The 18,639-nt window shown below is 41.6% G+C and overlaps 1 protein-coding gene across 1 annotated transcript in view; it reads right to left on the bottom strand.

Annotated features, from left to right (window-relative positions):
- Positions 1 to 339: 339 nt before the first annotated feature.
- KCNMB4 (potassium calcium-activated channel subfamily M regulatory beta subunit 4) overlaps positions 340 to 18,639 on the bottom strand; it is a 35,405-nt gene continuing 17,105 nt past the window's right edge. The window contains exons 2-3 of the mRNA XM_007054805.4: positions 14,264 to 14,391; positions 340 to 964 (exon numbers count right to left, since the gene is read on the bottom strand). Of these exons, the coding sequence (XP_007054867.1) occupies positions 796 to 964; positions 14,264 to 14,391 (297 nt within the window). The 3' untranslated portion in view covers positions 340 to 795. The remainder of the gene's footprint in view (positions 965 to 14,263; positions 14,392 to 18,639) is intronic.

Below are 18,639 nucleotides of genomic sequence, written 5' to 3' on the forward strand. Positions count from 1 at the left end.
TGTGTGGTTTATATCACCACTTTGTGAAGCTGATAATGCCAACGGAATACTATAGAACTGCTAAGGACTGAATGCTATTGAGTCAATAGGATTATTCCCAGCATTGTTTGCCTCTTTCAAATAAAAATCAGTATTTGTTTTCCAATTACAAGAGAAAAATTCCTCAGAGATCTTAATATTTTGCAAGATAAACAACCGAGGATGAAAGAAGAATTTTGTCTAGACCCAGGTTAAAGTGTCAATTTCAAAATGAAACTCTCCAGCACAGTGAAAAAAAATAAAATCAGTGGAACATGTTACTTTAGAACTTTACATTAAAAAAACTGAATTGAGAAAAGGTAAAAACCAAAACCACCATCCTTTATTATTTCAGAAATACAGTCTATGATAAAGTAAATAATATTTTAAATATTGAATACCAAATACTAACAACAAAGATTGTTTTGCAAAGATGAAATTCACCACCTTTCGGGTTTTCTGATATCGTCCCTCAGTACAACTAAGACCTGGATAAACTAGCCATTGTTCAAGTTTAGTCTAATACAGTACAGCATATTTGGTGCAGTTTAGAATCTTTTAGTGGAATATTCTTGTTTACTGTCATAGCAGAAGAAGCAATTAGTTGACATTTCATAAAGCTGTCCCCCAAGAATAATCCTCAGGCATCAGCAACACCAAAGCTTGACAAAACCCTGGCAACGGGCCTGTCTGGGTGCCCTAGACATGTAGGTGCGTCCAATTTGCCACTTTCGACTTTCTTACAACTTTTTCCCTTTCCTTCAGTGACTTTTCCATTTATGAGTGTTTCCTCTTTTTTATTGCCTCAGCTTTAACGGCCAAGCTCTTTGCACAGATTGTCAGGACCACAATTAGGACTCCTACCAGGAAAGTAACCAGAGGCCAGAGAAAGCAATGCAAGAGGACCGTCTCATCGTGGGTACGCCTAAGCAGCACATCATCTGGTCTGTAAAGGAGGGAGGAAAGAAAGGAGGAATAAATTATGTATATATCAAACAGGCATCAATTCATCCTTCAAATTTGACCTGGAAACAATAATGGCATTATATTTGTAACAGTGGCAGAAAATGATTAAGTGGATCATTCCATTTCATCCACCACTTTAATTTGCAAATATATGATCAACATTCATGGCATTCTGCCGGGGTGTTTTATCTGAAGTATTTTGCAGAGAAAAACCCAATCAGATAAAAATGATCTGGGATTTCAGGTTATCATATAAAGCGGTGAAAGATAGCACAATGTGACAACATTGGAGCGTGATTTACGAAAAGCAGTAAAATGATCACTTAATACACTACATCAGTACTCTAAAATGTAGGTGTCAAATTGCATCAAAATGAGATAATTACTTTTAAAGTGTAATTTAAACATTGTAACTCATTAACTTTTAGTTTTTACCACACTGGGCATGGGGGTGTGGAGAGAATTATAATGCTTGAAACAAAGCATTGGTAACAGTCAAATATAACATAAGCAGGGCCTGTGCCAGCACAACCCCTTTCCCCACAGTTCTGCCACTTCTCTGCATTAGGGGTTTGCTACAGCCTAACTATGGATTGCCATCAATTGCTAGAATCGAGGCAAATTCCTAATACAGACACAGCCTTTTTCTCATTCCTAAACTGCTACAATCGCCTAGTACAGGACTTCATGGCAGCAGACTCTATCAGCCATACTGAGTAGCTTCAATCTGTGGTTTGCGAGAGAAAACAAAACAACTGCCAATGGAAACGACGAGTAAACTTTTCAAACATGCCTAAATCCCTTCGAAAGTCACCGGAACTTAGGCGCTATTGAAAATTTTACCCTAGGCAGAGGCCAATTCCATTTCCATAGTGACCAATTCATTTTAGTATTCAGGTCTGTAGCAGGTTTGTTAATTTCCAATAGGGGAACCTCAAAAGGTTTAGAAACTCAGTTTGGATAAAACACCTGAAATATCAACTGTTCATCTGCACCTCCCAAATCTGAAAACTTCGTCTGGAAATCTTATGGACAAGTTTTCTCATTTCTACCTCTTTCTGCTCCCACTGTAATGACGGTAATAACGTTAAATCAGCCTCATGATACATGGACAGTTCTGCTGTTTTTACAATCAGAGCCACAAAGTGCAGAAACACACATACAAATGACTATCAGAGGGGAACAGAACTTTTTCAAACCCCAGAAAAGGATTTGAGTTGATGTTGGTTCTGACTTTATCCGGACATCTCAAACATTACCCCTGTGCACCAGGGCCACCTGATGCTTGTCTTCCCATAAACTGCTCTGCTTAAAATACTAACCAATAACTTGCATGTTGATGTTATTAAGCCCAGTGAGTTGAATATAGCTGGCATGGTTCTCCTCTCAGTGGTTTCAATCAGAAGCACCCTCACTGAAGTCAGTGGAATTATACTGATGGAAAACTGGTAGAAATGAGAGGAGATCCTGGCCCAGGGATTACAACCCTACTCATCAGCTGCTGATCCTCTGATTTCCAGGTATACTGTTGCTTTCTGATTATTATAAGATAAAACAAACTTCAAGGTCAGGAGAGTCGGGACGAAACTTTTTTGCCTCTTCCCCACATACCTCGCTGTGGAATTCATTAAATATATTATGGCTTTTTTTTCTTCCCTGAAACATGCCAGGAAAGACAGAATTCCAGGCTAAATGATGGATAGTCTGTGTTGATATGGCAACCCGTAGAGTCTATGGACATCCCATTGAAATCAGTGGGAGATGGTTAGTTCACTGAATATTAGCCCTTTGGATTTTAAGTTCATGACAGTAGGGGCTGTGTCACTATACATTTACACAGTGTCTAGCACAATGGGGCCCTGATTCTGCCTCAGCAGCAAAAGAACTTGGCATATTCAGCCGGACAGCAAGTGGAGTGCACTCTCCTGGGTGTTCCTGGATCATACTGAGACAGTAAATTAGTTACTATAACTATAATAACCCCTCCTGCCCCCCCCATTTGATATTTGAATGATAGCACACAAATCTAAAAATATTTTCTCAGAAAATACTATGCTGTTTTTGTCACACTTTGTACCTAACGTTTGACTAACAGAGTGGAATTTGACAATGAATGGTTAACAAAGAGCATCCCCATTCTTGGTTCTCAACTTGCAAGGGAAGTTAAGACTAAGTATTTTTTTTTAAAGTGGGTAGTAATCAAAGAATAAGATACATAAAACAGCGAGCGAGCAAACTTGAAAACCGGATTCAGTTAGGGCAATGAAGGTGTAATTAGAGAGAGCCACACTTCCTTTCAGTTGTGTCCTATCAGAGAATTTGGAACGCATCTGTACAAATTACAGGAGTGATGAATTGTAACATTCATTATAGAGAGATATTCAAGTCTTATACTTGATCTTTTAAAAGTTTTCCATAGAGGAAATGAGCCAAAGGCATACTAACCATTTTCTTCAATCCCAAATATCTGTGCAACGTATCAGATATTGGAGTACTCAGTAGAGGTCCTATTTTTTAAACGTATATTATTTTTACTGTAAAATTTTCTGTGTACATGACATGACATGTTAACATGTTTACTACATGTACACTGACATGCCAGGCCTAAGTACATGCTACTGCTGCTCTGACTGATTTTTTGGAAGGTTCTAAAATACAAAATATAGAGAGCACCATTAAAGGGCTCACAAATTATTTAAAGGGATATTATCATATTCTTATACATGAATCTACCATTTTATATTTGATAAAGAGGAAAATGATCACTGAGTGAATTATAAGAATTACATGAGCCCTCTCTTTAAATTCAGATGCAAAGCAATGAGCTGCACTCAGGTTAGCAACTCCACCTGGGTCAATTAACATGTAAAAACATAGTCAGGAAGCTAGAAAGAAGGGCACAGGCCCCATGAGTGTGGGGTGTTCCACTGAAAATGAGATGTGAGGTTCGCTGGGAAACAATTGTTGTGGGTATGGCGACAAGAGGGAAGATTTTAAAAAACTGTCTGTCTGGGTACTCTGCGTTGCAGAGTGAAGATGTGATTGTAGCAAAGATAAGCATAGCTATTATCTAGCTAGCACAGGTAACAGTAACAGTAGCAGTGTAGATCTGGTAACGCAGGCTTCAGCATAGGCTACCAATCTGAATACAAGCCCTCCGGGGACCCAGAGTATGTAGTTGGATTGCTAGCTTGTGCCACCACATCTCCACTGTTTTGGTACCCATGCTAGCGAAATGAAAACTAACACAGATATGCCTACACGTGCTGCAATCACGCCTGCGTTTTGCACCGTAGACATAGCCTCTGACATGCTACCTGCAAAAGGGTACCAGGGGAGGTAGAACATCCTCCAGAAAGGTAAGACTTTGCTTATTTTCCTATAACATGTAAGAATAGCTTTTATGGTGTACAAACACATTTCTTTGGCTTTAATTTGACTTCCCCGTCTCAAAAAACTCTGGTTTTCTTACCACTCTTGTTTGAGGCTGCTTGGAGATTTCACTCAGACTGCCTCAAAGAGCTGAGGCCACCTTCAGCCTTCATGAAGGGGCAGTGAAGGAAGAATGCCTAATGCCTATGCTGCTTGGGATTCTTGGTCAAAAGGGGTCCAGACTACGGCGTCTTCTCCCAGAAGGTGTGGCCCTGTCAGGCTGCAGTCCCAACGCATGGGAAATGGTGGGCACAAGGTGACAGTGTTGGCTTACAGAGAGGTACAGCTGTGCTGACACTCATATGTTCTGACACTGGTGGGGGTGGGGAGCACGGAATGAAAGAGAAAACCCCTTTTTCTTTCTTTCCAGGGTAAGACTAAGATGAGGGCAAAAGACGACTTTAAAAAGGAGCAACAGCTCATAGATCTAAGCAGAGCAAGAATTCCCAATCGCAGCATAAAAACCTAAACAAAGAGAAGCTGATAGAGGCACTCTGTCAATGGGAATGTGAGCTGCAAATGCGAGACATGTTGTATGACATGCCAGGGTGCAATCCAGACCAGTGAGGGGCTGTGTCACCCTTGCCCTGCAACCTGGGATACCTCACAATGCTTTGGTGGTGTAGCTCCCAAGCAGGCCACTCACAAACAGCCAAACAACATGCAGGTCACAACCTGAGTATTTGTATACAGCTGCAGTGCTGGTCCAGCAATGCTGACCCCAGCAGCCTATCAGTAACACACCAGCCACACTCAGGCTTCCACCAGCCTGGGTTGCTACCTGCAGGGTGACGCCAACACACCCCAACTCTCCAATTTTCCCCCAAAATGTGTGTCCTGCACTGTCCACCCCTCTCCTGGGCAGCCCAGGTACATGAGGTCAGTCGGCCTTCTAAGGCGATCAATATACAACAGTGTGTTACCCTAAATGGAGTTACTCACACAGTTCACAACACTGGATTAGCTTTGATTAAAGAATAAAACAAGTTTATTTAACTACAAGAAAACAGCTTTTAAGTGAATACAATATAAGGCATTAAAGTCAGAAATGGTTACAAGAGAAACAGAAATAAAATGCTTCCTAATACTAAAACTAAACAAAGTAGACTTGGCTTCTTACCATGTGTTTCCAGAAACACTGCTGACCAAACTCTAAGGCCAGATTCTGATGCCAAAGTCCAACCGCTGTTTATTGTCTCTCCCTAGGTGAGGAGGGGGTGGGGGGAAGATACCTTGGAGTGGTTTTGCCCCTTGCTTTTATAGTTCAGTCACCCTTTGAAATGTATTTTCTTGAGGGTTACCCTAGATAAAATTTACTCCTGCTGTGAGGTTGGTGTCAAGGAGTCTGGTGGTGAAAGAGATTCCATGCTGCTGTTTTCTAAGATGCAGATCTTTGCTCCTGCCCCCCTTCCTTGCCAAAGAATGGCCACTTGACAGGTGACTGCCCATCAGCTCTGATGACACCTGACTAGAGGGGTCAGCTTGTCCTTAGACTCTGAGAAACAGGTTTTCCCACTCCCCAGACTTGTCTGGTAAACACACTTCAGTCATGATTTCAGCTTATGTTCGTAACTTTATATATAATGTTGCTACGCACGTTTCACCATGATATTACTGACCAGCAAGTTATTAGTTTTCAAATGATACCTTATGACGCATATTTTGCACAAAGACTATTACAATGATTTGGAGGGTGTGAATAGAGGGGTGCATTCCATCACACCTTGAAAGTCATCAACCAGGTACAGCTAGGGCCCCTAAATTCTCCAAAATTAGGGATTAAGGAGAGGAATGGACTTACTGACCAGAATTTGCAAGTCAGCTGGGAAGAGCACCTCGAAAAGTGGCTGTAAAGGAATGGAGTTTCCACTACAGAGGAAATGTTGCAACTAATGGGAACAGAACGATTTTACGAACTGTGCACCTTAGACTTGAAAACTTGGATTAGTGATCCCTACCCTGAAAACACTGCGCCAATTGACCAAGCTAACTGATCACTAAGGGCCATACTTGGATAGCCCTCCTCACACCGAGTAATACCTTGCCCCACTAAAATCAAATTGGGCTACTCCTGGAGCAAGGTTCTTCTCAGTGTGGGTAAGGCTATCACAACTTGGCCCCATGGAACCAGCTGGATAAGATTTAACTCGAAGCTGGAGTCATGCTTTTAGGAGCTCTACTCCAACAGTGACTTGTGTTAACAAATTGCATTTTTAAGTCAAACATGATAATTGAAGCCTAAAAATATGATGTAAAAAAAAAAAAAGAGGAAAACAAATAAGGGAAAAAGCAACGATGTTCAGAAAGAAAATCTGAATCAATCAGAATTAATCAGACAAATGAATCCAGTATCAAAATGTCATTAGTGATTTGTTCTGAGGTTTGTCCATGAAGGTAGAATTTCACCTCTTCTGCACTTTTGGTTATCCTTGGGCCACAGAATCAGCCTGGGATGAGACTAATCTTGAAGAAAGGCTATTTAATTATCACACAGAGATGTTCCAGTTATCACTCACTGAATAAATCTGCTGTGTGTACAAAGGACTTGGGGGTTTGTTTTAATACATTTGTAATACATATGCAGATTGAGGAAAGTAAAATGTTTACAATCCCTGGGGACTCTTATAGGAGATTCTATAATAAACGTGGAAGGATAAGTAATAAACTCTGCTTGCAGAAAACATTTGTAATGCCACTCCTGACTTTACAATCCTGTCTAGCTTGGAGGATATAGCCGATTTGCTACAGTGCTTTATTACAGTGGGTTCTACTGGCGGCACTCATGGTTGTACCAATTATTACAACTGAAAACCCCCAGTACGGCACCAACTCACTGTAGGGTTCAGCAAGAGTCGACTCACTTCTTTTACGCTGGCATAAAATCCTAAATTTTGGCTCTAAGGCACGTACAGTGGGAAAGTGGAGATATGCTGATGGGAGAGCATTGACAGGACAGTGATGTGCCTGCATGTGTACATGTACACACACACCCATGCACTTCCCTAGCTATACAAATACAGACAAAAGATGTCATGGGGGGGGGGAGAGGATAATGTTCAGAGTGTCCCTCCACTGACCATTTGATCCTTTAAACTATTAATTTTCTTATGCAATTTTTTCTGTGCTCTAATACTATAATAGGGGAAGAAGGATGGCCTGGAGGTCAGGGCATTAGTCTAGGACACGAGAGACCTAGGCTTGATTCCTTGCTCAGCCACAGACTTCATGTGTGACCCTGGGAAAGCCACTTAGGCTCTCTGTGCCCCAGCTCCCCATCTGTAAAATGGGACAGTAATGCTTCCCTACCTCACTGAGGTCCCAGAGAGGAGATAGGCAGCGCTAGAATAAAAGCAGCTACCCTCTAAAACATCATGAAAAAAAATTACACACTTATGGAATTGGTCATGGGATACACAGACACAGGTATCAGATGGTAGGTTAGATACAGACAAATATAAAGCCTTGTTCGCTAATGGAAGCACATTCCCATATATGTTTGTGTACAACTGTGTGGTAGTTGCGATGAACAAGGCTCAAAAGTTCAGAGGTCTGTTGTGGTAATTGGCTCCCCAACAGAATGTGCATTTTAGTGACTAACAAACCATGCATGAAGCACTTGCATGTACATATTAGAAAAATAAAGCAGCTACCCAGAAAACTTTCCTATGGTAAAGGGGAAGCAGGGGTGTCAGAAACTGTCATTAAATCCACTGTTTGAAAACCCCTTCAAGTTCAATAATTTTCCCCAAGAGAGCAGAAATATGAGTTTAGGAAAATGTAAAGGAGCCACACAACTAGGGGAAGGGAATAGAGAAAAGTAAAAGAACAGCTGGTAGAGTGGGGCAGAGAATACACCGACTTTTAAAAAAGACTCCAGAGGAGATCCTGGCAATTACAGGCTGGTAAGCCTAACTTCAGTACCAGGCAAATTGGTAGAAACGACAGTAAAGAACAGAATTATCAGACACATAGATGAACACAATATGTTGGGGAAGAATCAACATGACTTTGGTAAAGGGAAGTCATGCCTCACCAATCTATTAGAATTCTTTGAGAGAGTCAACAAAGCACGTGAACAAGGGTGATCCAGTAGATATAGTGTACTTGGACTTTCAGAAAGCCTTTGATAATGACCCACACCAAAGGCTCTTAAGCAAAGTAAGCAGTCATGGGATAAGAGGGAAGGTCCTCTCATGGATCAGTAGCTGGTTAAAAGATAGGAAACAAAAAGTAGGAGGTCAGTTTTCATGGAGGAAAGAGGTAAATAGCAGTTTCCCAAGGATCTGTACTTGGACCAATACTGTTCAACATATTCATAAACGATCTGGAAAAAGGATGTTAATAATGAGGTGGCAAAGTTTGAAGACAATACTAAATTACTCAAGATAGTTAAGTCCAAAGCAGACTGCAAAGAGCTACAAAAGGATCTCACAAAACTGGATTACTGGGCAAGAAAATGGCAGATGAAATTCAATGTTGATAAATGCAAAGTAATGCACATTGGAAACCATAATCCCAAGTATATATACAAAATGATGGGGTCTAAATTAGTTATTACCATCATGAAGGAGATCTTGAAGTCATTGTGGATCGTTCTCTGAAAACATCTACTCAATGTGAAGCGGCCATCAAAAAAGCTAACAATATCTTAGGAACCATTAGGAAAGGGACAGATAATAAGATAAGAAAATATCATGATGCCACTATATAAATTCAAGGCACACCCACACTTGGAATACTGCGTGAAGCACTGGCCATCCCCCTCTCAAAAAAGATATATTAGAATTGGAAAAAGTATAGAGAAGGGCAACAGAAATGATTAGGGAACAACTTCCATATGAGCAATTAAAAATACTGGTACTATTCAGCTTAGAAAAGAGATGAATAAGGGGCAGGGGATATGACAGAGGTCTATAAAATGATGAATGGTGTGGCAAAAGTGAATAAGTACATGTTATTTACCCCTTCACATAACATATGAACTAGGGGTCACCCAATGAAATTAATATGTAGCAGGTTTAAAATAAACATAAGGAAGTACTTCTTCACACAATGCACAGTCTACCTGTGGAACTTATTCCCAGGGGATCTTGTGAAGGCCAAACCTAGAATTCATGGAGAACAGGTCCATCAATGGCAATTCATAGGATCACAGAATAGAATCATAGAATATTAGGGTTGGAAGAGACCTCAGGAGGTCATCCAGTCCAATCCTCTGTTCAAAGCAGGACCAACACCAACTAAATCATCCCAGCCACGGCTTTGTCAAGCCAGGCCTTAAAAACCTCCAAGGATGGAGATTAGCCAAGATGGTCAGGGATGCAACCCCATGCTCTAGGTTTGCCAGAAGCTGGCACTGCTTAACAGGGGATGGATCACTCCATAATTGCCCTGTTCTATTCATTCCCTCTGAAGAATGTGGCACCAGTCACTGTCGGAAGACAGAATACTGGACTAGATGAACCATTGGTCTGACCCAGTATGTCCTTTCTAGTGTTTCTTTTGTTCTTAAACAGGAAGGGGTAGCAGTGGAGGCAGAAAGACATGCATAAAGTGTGAATGACAATAATGGAAGAGAAGGCGAAGTGCTATGCTTACGTGGTAGTGGGAGGTTGAGGGAGCACAGAGAGAGACCAAACAGGACAGAGGAAATTAGATTCTTGTTAGTCTTGATTATGTCATGCTATTTAGTTTGTGGCCCACATACACAGCTCCTTCTCTTGTTTGCTGGGTGATCTCTTCCGTCACTCATAGTGGTGCTCCTCCTCAGCAAGAGAATGATAAATAACTGCCCCTTCTAATTCCAGATCTCTAAATATGTAGGTGGGATAGTAAAATCACTCACATAGTACAGATATTTCAGTTGCCCACATAACTCCAAACACTATTCTATTATTTCCTTGTGTGGGACGACTGTTCTTCTGGCTATCCTCCCTGATTTAAATCCCGATCAGTTCCACTCATCCGTATCAGTTTGCTACTTTCACCAGTTGTCTACCTCGGCACAGTAGGTACCAAATTCTGACTGGTGCTACCAACTGGACCAAGCAAAAGGACAGGTCATTGCAATACATTCTGACAGGTAACATACACCCTTCAGGACTTGTTAGTAGCAGTAAAAAAAAAAAAAAAGAAAAGAAAGAAAAAGAGATCACTGGTTTATTGTAGTTGGCTTTTTTTGTTTGTTTGAAATGGAAAAGTACATCATGGTTAATGAGCATCATTATGTTAATGAAGCAAATTGTGAAAAGGAAGCATCTTATGAATTCCTAAGCACCTATTCTCACACTTATAAACCATCTTCTTCCTTTGTCTGTCGCTATTATTTTGATATGATCACCTTAGCCCCAGCATTGCCACTAGTCTTCCAATGTGCAAGACAATGCTTATTTTTGTGCAGCAGTCCCACATCTTGCAAAATTGGCTTGCAGGACAATAAAAAAATAGAGTCTCGGAATTTATTTTCAGGTGTTGCAATGTAATGTTACTGTGTGCTGCTGCTGCTTCTACCATACCTGACGATGTTGCATTTGGTCATGGAGCTCTGCATCTGTGGGAACACACACTAGCAATATTTTAAAGGAGATCTACATAGGGTTTAAAAAGGAAAATCCACAATATGGACTTGTGCCCTTTTTGCTTCTTGAGGATGTTTAAAGATGACCAGATTTTTTAAAGGGGCGTGCCAGGCATTCTACTTGTTTTTAAAATTAGAAAAATGAAGATGTCAAGCCTTATCTTATCAGGTTTCCACGGGCAGGCCTCTTGGAGGGTCTGCAAGTTCTCACACCTTAGTTGAAAGTGTAGGGGTATAGAATCTCACAAACAAATGTATAGTGTTTTCGACAACACCTACCAACACATTATCTATGTACTTACACATATTATATACATACAACATATAACAGCTCTTCCACACATGGGGGGGAAAAACATTAACAAAAACTGCACACATTCCCATTTTAAAATCAAGAACTAACTTTTTCTTTTTGTTCTTCATGTGTTTTTCTGCTTCCCAACCTGTTTAATTTACATAAATAAAACCTAAAAATAGTATACCCAACCAAGCATTTCCCTTTCTACGTATTTGACCTTTCAAAACTCGTTCCTGTCTCTAAATGAAAAGATATGCGATCTGATCAATGCTGTATTAGTGAGTTTATTTGAACATCTCTAAACCACTTTGTTGTCAACCTCTCTATGACACCCTGGCACTCCCTTATTCACCACTGTCATGTAATTAGCATATGTTTTGCACAAAGTATGCCTTGAGAGGCATCATTCTAAAAGTCTTGATCCGCTCGACATTAATATCTCGTTGGATGGTATGTGCTATCGTCGTATGTGAAGTTATGAAGTTTGGCTATGTATGTGTTACCGAAACATGTTGTGAGGTTGAAAACACCCACAAGCAGCCTTTCAGGTACAACAGTAAAAAGGCCAAACAAGGCTTATTGAGGAAATGCACACAAGCACAAGGATTACCCCAGGAACTGTGGGAAATGGGAAGAAGAGGGAAATGACAAGATGGTACCTCACTCTCCCTACAACACCACACCTGGAAACACCTGAGGAACAAAGACTGAACTGGGGAAAGTGATGGCCCAGGCTAAAGGGATTTCTAGCCTGTGTATGAAAACCTGGGAAACCCAAACTGCAAAGCAAAGGCAGCTTGTGCCTTAAGAATCTGCCAGCGTGTTTATCATTCAGGGTGAGAATCTGCTAATTCATATCCTACCTATCTTGTATATTATATCTCAGTTTGCAGTTTTGTTTATTTAACTAGGTAATCTGCTTTGATATGTTTGCTACCACTTATAATCACTTAAAATCTATCTTTTTGTAGCTAATAAATTTATTTTATGTTTTAATCCAAACCAGTGTGCGTTTGACTAAGGTGTCTGGGGAAAATCTCAGCTTGGTTACCACAAGTGTACATGGGCCTCTTCACATTGAGGGAGAAGTAGAGTATTAAACCCAGATACAGGCCAGATTTGACCAGGGCAGGACGGTACTGCTCTGGGGACCTAGGCTGGGAGGATGGTGGTTAGAGAGCCTGCATGTAACTGCAGCTGGGTGTGTCCCCATCTGTGTGAATGCTGGTGAAAGTGCAAGCTTGGAGGGCCTTGCAGCTTGTCACAGCTGCACAGTGTGAGAGGGAGCCCAGGCTGGTGGGTCAGAGGGCTCAGTGGTACCCCAGTTCCAGGTGGCACCCCAGGTGGAACCCGTCACGCTCTCTTTCTCCTGTGTAATCAATAAGAAGAGCAATGTCAAAGGCAAAAAACTAAAATGCATCCCTAGTACTTGTCAATAAAGTTTAACTTAATATAAAATGCAGTCATCTTAAGAAGCAGCACCCTAGTGCTGAACAATCTTGAAAGTAATGAAAGTCAGTGAAGTGAGATAGCACAGTACGATGGTGTTTGTGCGCCAGCACTCCGGCTTCAGTGCACACTCCAGTCTGAGGTCAGTCTTCAGCTCAGAGAATCAGCTGAAAGGCCTTTGATACTGACCAACTCTGGAGAAAGTTACAGATTAATTGGCCACATAGATAACATAATGTCACTCCGGACATTCTAGTTGCATCTGTTATCTGATAAGTAATATAATGGCAATCACAGCCAGTGTTGGAATCAAACCCATAAAAAATTAATACCATCCCTGGCTTGCTACCATGCCAAAACAAACTCTTGTTGTCTTTGCCACCAACTCCCCCCCGCCAACAGATTCAACTTTTCTGAGACCAAGATCCCCATTCCCAGCCCATTAACTGAATCCACAGATCCTGCTTTAATCCATCCATCCTTCTTCTTGCTGTTTACACCCTTCAAATATTTATGGAATTGGGTCCCTCTCTTCCCTTAGGCCCTGGTCCTACAAACACCTTTGCACATGCTTAATTTGACTCCCGTTAATAACCCAATTGATGCCAATGGTAGTAAAGATAAGCACATGGGTTAAGCACTTCCAGGATCAGGGCCTTAGCCACACTATTTATATTTAGGCTTGGGAGGTTGGTTGGTTGGTTGTTTTTTAAATCTTTTCTTATGCCCATCCTAGCAGATATATAGTCATTTTTCATTGGAGGGAATTCAGGGAAGAGCAATCTAGCTACACATTTCTGGTAATGACATGGCACAGTTTTACAGATGCAGTCTCACCAAGGATGTATAATACTTACTCCTGGACACATCATGACCAGAAAGATACAAACAGGAAAAGAGAAGAACAACAATAATCAATGCATGTACCTGAGAAGGGAAAATATATGGAGAGGTAAGTTGACAGCTTTAAGCTAAGAGAGCTATCTATCCCTTGATACATGTGTAAGTCCCATTATTGCTAACGGGAAATGCACAGACACCCAGAAAGAAGAATAATTCCCTAAGTTGAACTGCCTGAAGCCACAACTCTCCACTTTGTAAGTATGAAAGAATGAAAAGTGATAGTTGTGTGAACAAACATTAATCAAATCTAAGGCTCATTTCCTCCATGAACACAACTCCTCACAGTGAAAATGGTATAATTCCTTCCTCTTTGGGGAAGAAACACAAAATTGTTACAAGTAAGGATTTTGTCAATTTTGGTAGCAAAACAAAGTCAGCTTTTGCAATGTAGTGAAACTTTTTCTGGGGCAACTGCCTTTCAGTGCCACACACACAAAAAATTCAACAGCAAAAAAACCTAAAAATACTTTGTTCACCAGCAATGAGAATTCTCTCACACATTGTTTACCGTCAAAATGGAAGGTTTTCAAATACTTTGCTTCAAACAAGACCAATGGAGAGCAGAGGATGGAAAGGTTGTGTAAATATTTCTAGCTATGCAAATGTAGGCAGTGACTTACCTTAGATGCTTGTTAAAATAACACGTAAATGGCTGTGAACCCACTTCCACTTTCCAGTATTCCTGCCAGTGTGTGACAATTTCAGAATTCTTCTGATTTTCTCTTTCACAAGGAGGGATGTATGAACACTGTCAAAACAGGTTCCAAAATGGAATTATTTTTGTACTCAACAATACAAGGCATCATTCTCTCTGGATTTTCCTCACCAAAGTCACACATAGTGATAAAGACTGAACCTGTGGATGCAAGTCTTCAAACAGAAGGGAACAAAAAGTTAGATGAACATCCCTTGATCATTAATTGCTCAATATTTATGTTTTAATGGTCAGTTACAAAAGAATGATTTACTATGTGCTTTACTAACTTTACTACTTCCTGCTCTCTCTCACACACTCCTCTATCCTTCCAGGAAACATGATACTGTTTCGCATGTTGAAATTAAAAAAGATGAAAAGGAGAGGATTAATTTTCAAGGTGGTTCTAGCTAGCTGTACTCATGGGTGATATTTTGAAAACTAGAAATCATTACAAACTTTTATGACATGTACAATCACATGTTCCATTTAACAATGTACAAATAAATAAATAAATAAATAAATAAATGTCACTATTACAGCAAATTTTCACCAACAGATCTCTAAATACTGTACAAAAGATAGGTATTACCCCACATTAATAGATACAAGGTTTTCAGGAAACAAGCACAGGACATTGAAAATCCCAATTCAGCAAAACGTTTTAGCACATGCTTAAATCACACTGAAGTCAACCTGATTTAAGCCTGTATTTAAGTGCTTTGTTGAACTAGGGCCCAGATGCCTGATTCAAAGTCTACTGAAGTCAATGGGAGTCTGTCCATTGACTTTAGTAGGCTTTGGATCAGGCCTTAAGTGACTTGTTGCAGGTCACAGAGGAACAGAACCAAGTGTCCTGCTTCCCAGCCCCCTATTTAACCAAAATGCCTCCCTTCATACCGGTTATACCTTAAACACATATTATTAGAATTAGTACCATAGTTTATTCTTTGGAGAAATATTTATACCTCAGGGCACAAGCATAATTCTTTCAGTCATTAATAGGTATCCCATCCATCCAGGAGAGAGAGAATTCACCCTTTCATTTGCGAAATTCAATAGGCAAAGTTAGCACTACAAACAGTTACACTGCTTTGTTAACATAAGCAACGATGGAAACATTTTTATTTACCTTCCCTCCTGTGAGAGGGTATTGAGCCTGGATTCACATGAGTATAGCACAGTGTGCATGGTATGACCTGTGTGTCCCTTTTAAAACTGGGAGCTGTAGTCACAGAACATATGACTAGGAAGAACTATGTGACCAACAAGAAACCAGATACAGGATTTCCACACTCTTCGGTAGGGGTAGCAGACAGGAACCCCAGTCTCAGGGAAGTCCTAGTGCAGGTCTCTCCATAGTAACCTGAAAGGACAACTAACGGGGAAGGGTATGTCCTCCCTCAGAACTCTTATTTGAAAACAAAGACAGCTGTGAGGAAAGGATCTTGATTAGGTGCCTCGTGGGCACTTTTCTATCATTCCATCAGGTGAACTTATGCCTCCGCTCTACCATTGAACTACTTCATGCTGTACAGAGCTGGAAGCCTGTCTCCATTATATCACTGTGAATTTTTTGCCGGTAAAAACAAGTTCTTAGGTATTCATCAGTCTGATCAAGTAAAACTTGGTTATTTCTGTCAGCATCCACACCTATTTTTGATAAACTCCTGTATTCTAACCTGGAACAAAGTGCAAATTCTCACTCGTTTGTTTCAAGTTGAAACTTGCCTTTTTCATAACAAAGCGCCCCCATTTTCACAGCCACACATTTGGTGTGGCTGTCACGTATAGCTCTTCACATCCTGGTGCTGAGAAGAGAATCCTACCCTACGATTCTTTTCCAGGTTTGTATTTTTAGAAATAAGTAGCACCACAATGACTATTGTTCTGCAGATGCTGAAACAGAATACAAGTGTTTTGTTGCTTTTTATTATTTCAAATTTAAAATCACTTCACTTGGCCCACAACCTTTCTTGGTTCAATAATGCAGTTTGGGAGTTTGTTTGGCAGTGGCCGTTAGGACTACCACATCCACCAGAGGTCTTTTAGGGCCTGCTGGTTGGTGAAAGGGTTAAGACTTGTTAGCTTGATAGCAGGGTGTGTTCTATTTATGAGGGTTATTGGGCATGAGGCTTCTGTGCCTTTCTGCCAGGCTGCGTTGACTCTGCTTGAAGCTAGGAGATTTTCTTTAGGCCATGAACTAGCATAGGCCCCTGCCACGGGAGTGAGGAGAAAGGAGGAGTATGCCTGCACTGCCTGCTGGGCTATGGTCATTCGGTTTCAGTAATGTCTTTTGCCTGGTGCGGTGTTTGAGCTCTCTTGGAGATGTTTAGAGGTCACTCCTTTTACTGTTCTGTCATCTTCTGGTACTGTTGCATTCTCTGCTGGATGAAATTTATAGGCACATCATAGTGTCTGACAGGAAAAGTGAGCCACCAGGATTTCCTGTGGAGAAATTCCATCCCCCATGCATGAGATTCCTCATTTCTCAATCTGGCTGAGTTGACATGGCTCACTTGTACCAATCCCACTACTATAATTCCAACTTGATGATGGTAATTGCCGAATGAGGTAACAATGGCTATTTTTTTAATAAATATCATATGCCCCCGAGTTCACCTGGTTGGTATTATCCTGAGTGAGTTCAAGGCATTAAATCAAAGGAGGATGGCAGAAGGGAAACAAACTGGTAACAACAAAACAATGGCAAAGATAAAGTATGTCCAGAGAATACCGGGGGTCCTTGAGGAAACGATAGGGAATACCCCAGCCAGCTCCCAACCAGGCTGGTACGGTTTACTCTTCGCATTCCTGAGGCCAGGATCAAAGGGGATACTAAACCATCAAAGCATCGAGGGCCTAAAAGAGTAAAGGGGGTTGACTGAGTTGCTGGGTGCTGCTCAAGGAGCATCAGTGAGCACTGATAGGAATGCAACAAGACACAGAGACCATGCTGCACCAGGGCAGTCTGTGTCTTCCAACCCACAGATGAAGGTAACTGGGCTGAAGGGGGCTTACCAAATATGAAGATATAGGTAAGGGGAAATATATATATAGCCTTTTTGTTTTATCCCTTTGTTCAGTGTGCTACATGCCTTTGGCTGAATGACTAAATACTGCTTTGTTCTGAAAAAATTGTTTTTGAGTCACTCTCATCAGCTGTTACAGGCTCCCAGACTAAAAGAGCTAGAAGGTGCCAAACCCAGTTTAGGTTGCAGCCTCCCAGCTTATCACCTGTGTTAACCAGACAGCCCCGAGATCCAGTCTAGGAGTGGTAGGACCATAGGGCTCCACCCAGAGAGGGATGAAGTTAGTGAAACCTGCCTCCAAAGGGGCACACCTGAGAGGAACTGAAAGGGGTCTGAAGTGTGATTCACCCCAAAACCGTGACAGTCAGTAAAATTCTTGTACCCCTCCTGCCAGATCTTCAGAGAAACTGCTTCCATCTTTGTACTATTTAATTCAAGAAGTGGGGGGAAATCAGTTGAGAGGCTTCCCTCTTAGTGTCTGCTGTTGTTTAGAATAGCATTAATGAGAAATGTTTGCCCTACCTAGCAACTCTTGGAGCATTATTAATCATTTGTAGGGCCTACAGGTCCCAGTCAAGATCAGGCCACCATTGTGTTAGGCAAGGTCCAATGCATTGCCCAAAAGAGATCATTTAGACAAGCCAAACAAAGGGTGAGAAGGAAATTAGAGACATAGAGAAGTAAAGTGACTTGCACAGCGTCACACAGCACATCAGTGGCAGAGCTGGGAATGGAACTCATATCTGTCGGGATTGGGGAGGGACGGGACCTCCTCTTCCCCAGTAGGGGTCGCTCCCAGAGCGGGGTCAGACCCAATTCTGAAAATCTCCCCATGCAGTAAGCTCCATGGCTTCTAGCTGGAAGCCCAGCTCTGAAGGCAGTGCCGAAGTGAGGGTGGTTATCAACCCCTGACCCAGGCAGGGAGGCTGCGGCTCCAGCTTTCAGCTGCTGACCTGGGCAGGAGGCTGCCGGAGAAACTCGGCTGTATAGTAACCCACCCCTGCATAACCTGCAACCCTCACTTCTGCACTGACCCTAGTGGTGTTGCTGGCTTTAGAGCTTGGCATCTGACCAGCAGCTACGGCTGTCCGGCTGCCCAGCTCTGAAAGCAGCACCCCTGACAGCAGCCCCGTAGAAGTAAGGGTGGCAATCCCATGACCCCCCTACAATAACACTGCAACCTCCCCACAACCCTCTTTTGGTTTGGGAGCCCCACGGTTACAACACTGTGAAATTTCAGATGTAAACATCGGAAACTGTGAAATTGATT

Source organism: Chelonia mydas, chromosome 1 (assembly GCF_015237465.2).
Source record: "Chelonia mydas isolate rCheMyd1 chromosome 1, rCheMyd1.pri.v2, whole genome shotgun sequence".
NCBI lineage: Eukaryota > Metazoa > Chordata > Testudines > Cheloniidae > Chelonia > Chelonia mydas.